Below are 7,078 nucleotides of genomic sequence, written 5' to 3'. Positions count from 1 at the left end.
GCATCTCAGAACTGCAGGGGTTCTGTTTGGTTGTGGGAAAGAGACGTTAGAAAGGGAAGAAGGGACTACAGGAGGAGGAGTGACACTCGGTGACGGTGGTGGTGTTCATAGAACAGTGAACATTTTCAAATTGGCTTTGATTGTACACTTTAAAACAGTACTATATATCTTTACAAAAACCTCGCTACGCCTCATTGGATTACAAAAAAGAAAACATTTCACAACCTTGTCTGTGTATGGTCAGAGGGGACAAAGTCACAAGTCAGTAAAAAAAAAGAAAAGAAAAAAGAACAAACAACATGAAAAATAATTAATAGCCAGTTTAAAAAAAAACAAAAAAAGATAGTCACAGATCTATATATTTCTAAAAAACTAAATTCACCTTTTACTTTGTGGCGTACTGTACTGTACCTTTTGACCTTCTCCCAAATTTCCCTTATCTTAATTTGTGAAGCATAAGGTTGAAATGGTGTTTTTCTTTCTTTTCTTTCTTTTTTTTTCTTTTTTTCTTTTACTTTAGAAATATCTTCTTCATTCTCAGGAAACGAGAGTCTGTTTCCAAAACAAACAAACAAACAAAGAAAATCTTCTTGGTGTCTCTCTTCTTTTTGTGTGTTTCATTGTTTTCTTCAATACTGTGTGCTCTAGTGTTGTCAGCCTCCCATTGGCCATTTAGGTCCCTCAAAAAGTGGCTTTAACAGCTCACAAGTTCACTCAGTCCTTGAGGCTTCCATGACATTGATTGGTATAAGTTTCTGTCGAAGTCTCAAGATAGAAAAAAAAAAAAAAAAAAAAAAAAAGTTTCATGTGACAGTTTTAATACTGTAGTGGAGTCCTGTACTGTATTTAGGTTGGTGATGCTACACTGGTAGTGGATGGGACGAGTCCCACACCCAAACAATGTAAAGCGATCCGAGCACTGAAACAAATACCATCCATATCCTGTATTTCTTTTGAGCGGTGGTGGAAGTTGCTTCTTCAGACTGACCGATGGGTGAGTTTGGGCTGAGGGTGGAAGGATGCACCCTTGTCAAGCAGGTAACTATGGCTCAGGTAGAGGTGCTCTTGCTGGGTATATAGGGTTAGGTCGATGGTCCCCTTTCACTTCCGCACGCGGCGGGCAAAATCTCCAAAAGACACGCTTGCTGCCTAGTGCACTGACTCATAAACACTCGTGACCTTTTTGAGAAGTGCACTAGGTAGGATGTGGTTTGGGATGTGGTTTGGAGGGCTTTATGTTGCATAGTGGTCAAAGCTTCCCAGATACTCCAGACTGGCCCGGTAGCAGAACTGATACTGGTCCTGGAGGGGGAGAGAAAAGGTCCGTCAGAGCAGTGTGGGTCTAAACGTGTCTAAATGTGTCTACATTTTAGACACATTGTAGAAGATCATAACTAGCATTTACAGGTCATAATAGTGTTCAAAAGTAGTCAAAAGAAATCTATATGTGTCTCCACCATAGTGGAAACTGTCCACGCACATTCCCATAGGCAAGGACAAAATGTCACTTACCGTATTTTCCAGACTATAAGGCGCACTTAAAAGCCTTTAATTTTCTCAAAAAACTACAGTGCGCCTTATAGTCCAGTGCGCCTTATATATGGATCATTCATTGACATTGACATTCCCTTTAGCACAGCTCCATCTGTTGGATGCATAACGCAACGGTAGCGTCTATTATGTGCGCCTTATAGTCAGGTGCGCCTTATATATGAAAACAGTTTGAAAATAGACCATTCATTGACAGTGCGCCTTATAGTCAGGTGCGCCTTATAGTCCAGAAAATACTGTAATTGTTTTTAAATCAACCCTAACTCCAATAACTCGTAGGGATGGGTATCGTTTGCGATACTTTTAATGGTATCGATCGCATGACGTTGATACTATCGAGTATCGGTTCACGTAAAAACGAACGATACCTCGTTTCGATACTCTTGAACGCACCCCTGGCCGGTCGCATCTCTAACAGTTGGGCTACTGAGAGTTTAATGACTGCTTTAGTAGGCTACACTCGTTACTGTGGAAAATAGCCGACAATAGCCTATAATGTTTATTATTATGATGATGATCCAACGTCTATACTCTCCGCTCCGCCACACTGTGTGATCATCATCATCACCTCTGCTCTTGCAGCCAGCGAGTCACCACTCTTTCCGTGTTGAAGTTAAACTTAAATAAAAAGTATCGAAAAGGGTACGTATCGATTCCCAGGTATCGAAAAAGGTATCGTATTGATTCAAAGGTGAACGATACCCATCCCTAATAAATCGTGCTATAAATATTGTTCCGATAATTCATATTCCATCCTAACTGGCTTATTGGCTTCCAAAGTTTGCAGGATTGGTTCATGAACGCAGCCTGTGATTTCCGTGACATTTTGCATGCACATTCCCACTGCTGTAGGTCATGGAACAAATGCCACCCTTTTCACATTGACCTGTTACAGTATATCGGCAGGTCGAGGCATTGGAACAAAATACCTCAAATCATGAATGCAGTGTTCGTGTGCCGTGAAAGGCTGAAGAAGACATGGCACCCTTTTCACATTGGCCTATTGTAGCGCCACCAGGAGGCCACAATAGGAAGAGTACTGCTTCCAGTTATCTGCCAGTTATCTGCCACAGTATATACTGTAGGAAAGTGGTTAACATTTCTCAAATGTGTGTGTGTGGGGCAGTGATCGAGTTATACCCACAGAGCTATGGGAGCCCTATTCTGGCGGCGCCTTCGGCGCCGCCAGAATAGGGCTCCCATAGCTCTGGGGGCCTTTCGCCGCCAGAGCTCTTCATCAGGTCTTCATCAGGTCTCCAGACCTAATGAAGACCCGCTAGGGTCGAAACGTTGTTTCTCCTTAATAAAATTGGCGCTGGAGCTACAAGAACAGTGTGCGGACCTCCCTTCTTCCTATGGTTGGTGTGGCTCTCAGTTTTTGTCAGATGTAAGAAGGGGGGGGGGGCTCCAAGGACAAAAGGAACCACCGCATCACGGAAAGAGAGATGGTGTGTGTTTCACAGAATGTTATATGTATGCTTTGGCCGTGTAAAACATATTTTATCATGCCGATTTTGGAATTGAAAATGGAAAATTGGCGGGGGTTTAACCACTTATACCCTCCAAACAAAGCAGTTTTCTTTTTGCACCAAAAATAGCTGATCTACGCGTGTTTTGCGGCCCAGAACAGGCATGCTGTGGCTCAAGTGGTCTCTAAAACAGGGGTCTTCAACGTTTTCAGGCCAAGGACCCCTTAGTTGAGAGAGAGATGAAGCAGGGACCCCCATAACCTTTTCATAGATTCCATATTGTTTCATTGTTTGACAGCACAATCATCAGTGTATTTTGGATTCATGTCAATTTGTGTTTTCAGATATTTAACCACCTGAACCGTCAATACTTGACTAAACTTGACCTTTCACTCTGTACTTAGTCTGCTCCTTTTCCCCTCTAGACCAAACCTTTGCCGAAAATAGCCGATCTACAAGCTCACAACGCCTCGCAGCGCGAGGCGTTGTGAGCTTGTAGATCTGCTATTTTTGGCAAAAGTTCTCAGAATATGGACGCTAGGGTCCAAGTGTTTCATATAAAAAAGGAGAAAAAAAAAGTTTCTATCACACAAAGATTTGGAGGACCCCCTGCAGTAACTCTGAGGACCCCCTCAGGGTCCCGGACCCCCTGTTGAAGACCATTGCTCTAAAAGGTACAGCATGAAGGAGAAGCATTGCAGACCTCTGTCTGGACGGTGGCAGGTCTCTGCGTGCGGAGCATCTTGACGGTCTGGAAGATGTCCACCACTCCCTCGTACCTCATCCTCTCCAGCACGATGCTGAGCGTGATGAACACGCCCGTCCTCCCCACGCCAGCACTGCATGGTGGGAAATGTAGTCATTCAGGGAAATGGTTAACCTGTTAACCCAGGGGTTCTCAACCTTTTTCTCACTCAACAGTAAACGAACCAACATAAAGTTTAAGTGTATAGAGGGTATCTGCTCACAACGCTCGCGTTGCGAGGCGTTGTGAGCATGTAGATCTGCTATTTCCACAATAGAACTGTGTTATACAAAATGTAATGCCTCAACTCTTAGTGCTCATCAGGGTGTGGGTCCCCAGTTAAGATATGATTATTTTGGTGGTCGCGGTCTGAAAAGGTTAAGAAGCACTGCGTTAATAACCCATTAAGACCTGAGGTCCCCCGGTTCTATAAATGTCTTCTAAATCACAGTTTTCTGAAACACTGGTTCTCAAAACGTTTTCATGTCAAGGACCCCCATCTTAAAATATTATGTATCAGGGACCCCCCAGAAGCAAAGATTTGACGTAGTGAGCCTATAGGTCGGCTAGTTTCGGGCACGAGTCACTTATGACAAAGTATGAATCAGGCTTAACATGGTTTCGCCTTGGCACAAATCTTTGGTCTGAACTAAGACTTTAGATTTAGGTTGGCGAACTTTTTGACATGAAGTTTCAGGTTTTTTATTTTCTTGATAGTCACTCACTGTGCCACATCAACATTACATTTAATTATGACCACATCAAAATATTTCCAACAGATTTGGATTGACTATAAATAAACCTTTTTTCCCTCTTCTTTTGAAATGTTCACATCAGGACATTAGACTCAGAGCAATAACCCAGACTTCATAACCAGCGTTTGAATAAGAGTACAGATGTGAGGGACTTAATTTAATTGACTTGATTTTTTTAAAATCTTTTATTTTAAACCCCAAATCCTCTCTCACACGTATTGTGCCAGTGTGATCACCCTTCCCTGTGCCAATGTTGGCAGCCGTGCCTAAGGTTGCCTACCCCTGCTTTAGATGCTGAAGTGCTTAGGTTGCTTCATGACACGTACAGTATGAAAGTCATTTCAAAGTTATCAACCCATTCAGAACGGGTACACATTTTGTGTATCATTATTTTATGCTTTAACTATTGAAAAATAGCAGATATACAAGCTCACAGCGTGGCACCGAGTGCCGTGCTGCGAGCTTGTAGATCTGCTATTTTTGAAAAATCGTGAAAATTAGAATTTTGACCCGATTCTATAAGTGTCTTTTGAATCCTTCTAAGATTTTTTGAAAAACCTATGTTTCTATGTCAGCAATCTGGCCAGCCATCGTCAAGGAAAAGGTCCTTTTCACTTAACTGGAGCTCAGTTAGTCTGTTCTTGAGAGACTACTATGTCAGTGGTTCTCATACCTTTTCATGTGAAGGACCCCCAAAATTATATTTATTTGGCCACGGACCCGCATCTCAAAATATCTAGTTCCAGGGACCACCCAGAAGCAAAATTTGAGTTACAAGCGTTCGCTTTGAAAATGCATATATTCAAAGATTTGCACACATTTTCACGACTTTTTCAAAAATAGCAGATATACAAGCTCGCAGCGCGGCACTCGGTGCTGCGCTGTGAGCTTGTATATCTGCTATTTTTCACTGGTTAAAGCATTCAATAATTCTAGGCCCTAAATGGGTTAAGAAAAGTGCTTTGCCTTTGTTAACAGCAAAATCCTCAGCCTTCATTTAACCCTGACCTGTAATGGTTCCAGTTCAACACCATGACTATACTAAACCTCCATGCAGAGATTAGAACGCTTACCTGCAGTGCACTGTGATTGGCCCATCCTGGCCAAACTGCTCTTTAGTTTTGTGCACCTGGCCAATGAAATCGATGAATCCCTCCCCTGACTTTGGCACTCCTTGTTCTGGCCAATCGGTGAACTGGAACTGGCGAACGGTCCGTGATTGGCCATCCTGGAGTAATGGAACAGTGTAGTTTAGTGTTCTGTCTTCAGTTTCATGCAAATATCTCTCAGGTAGAGCCAGATCTTTTTTTTTTTTTTTTTTTTACGCCATCGGTATTGGCAATTATGCAGACGATTTTAACGACTTTAAACCTGGAAATAATAGTGGACCAATCCAACTTTATTTCATGTATGTAGTTTTATAAAAAAAAAAGCTTTAAATAGACCTTAAATCGTTTAAGTTATTTGTATTTTTTAAAATATATAAATATTGCATATAAGTTAAATGTTCTCAAATCTATTCGAAAATGTTGCACCTTTTGCCAAAATAACGGTCACAACATTGGAGATCGGTATGTGCATCAAACCAAAGAATCTGGGATCGCTCAGGCTCTACTGTCGGGCAAAGGACAACGCACGCATGCACGCACGCACTCACGCACTCACTCACGCACTCACGCACTCACTCACTCACGCACTCACGCATGCACACACGCACGCTAGGGCATTAACGAATAGTGATTTTTAGTATTCGAATTATTCGTCCTCAAAGTATTCGAATAGTCGAACATTCGACAGGACTGGCCAAACTGTCAAATATTAAGTAAGCAAGAGGCGAACATTGTGGAAATAGCCGATCTACATGCTCACAACGCCTCGCGTTGCGAGGCGTTGTGAGCATGTAGATCTGCTATTTTCACAATGTTTATCTGCGGAACCGAGTCAAATTAAATGTAATACCTACCTAGAGATAAAATAAGAGAAAAAATATATATAATAAGCGAATATTCAACTTCGGTGAACAACATCGAATAGTGACTTTGATATTCGAATATTTGGTGAATGCCCTAACTCACGCACACACACAGACGCACACACACACACACACACACACACACACACACACACACACACACACACAGCTGCCTCACCCTGGCGTCTGTGACTTTGAACTCTCGGAGGATGTACTGGGGCATGTTGTACTCAGCCATGGGGTCCACCACAAAGTACTGGTACCGCGCTGAGCGCTCTGCAGGCCAGTACTGATGGCACTTCTCCTGCAAGAAGGAACACAGCAGAACATGCTCTCTGTCAGTGCTGGGAAAAGTACTAACATTTGTTACTGTGTAGTAAAAGTATCAATACTGCAATGCGGACGTACTCTGTTACAAGTAAAAGTCCGGAATTCTAAATGTACAAAAGTACAAAAGTATTGGTATCAAAATGTACTTAAAGTACCAAAAGTAGAAAGTACTCGTTATGCAGAATGTCCCATCTGAAGTTTTCGAACGTAAAACAAAAAAAAACTTTTGAGAATACCCGATCTACAAGTAGATCGG

General features: G+C 42.2%; 1 protein-coding gene across 1 annotated transcript in view; it reads right to left on the bottom strand.

Moving 5' to 3' along the window:
- Positions 1–1,194: 1,194 nt before the first annotated feature.
- Positions 1,195–7,078, bottom strand: part of ptprdb (protein tyrosine phosphatase receptor type Db) — a gene marked incomplete at its 5' end in the record, with an annotated part of 121,778 nt that continues 115,894 nt past the window's right edge. The window contains 4 exons of the mRNA XM_080721173.1: positions 1,195–1,302; positions 3,724–3,859; positions 5,594–5,748; positions 6,671–6,796. Of these exons, the coding sequence (XP_080577299.1) occupies positions 1,234–1,302; positions 3,724–3,859; positions 5,594–5,748; positions 6,671–6,796 (486 nt within the window). The 3' untranslated portion in view covers positions 1,195–1,233. The remainder of the gene's footprint in view (positions 1,303–3,723; positions 3,860–5,593; positions 5,749–6,670; positions 6,797–7,078) is intronic.

Source organism: Nannobrachium achirus (assembly GCF_963921795.1).
Source record: "Nannobrachium achirus genome assembly, chromosome: 3".
NCBI lineage: Eukaryota > Metazoa > Chordata > Actinopteri > Myctophiformes > Myctophidae > Nannobrachium > Nannobrachium achirus.
Note: the sequence above shows the minus strand (reverse complement) of the source record. Positions and strands in the feature narration are given on the sequence as shown.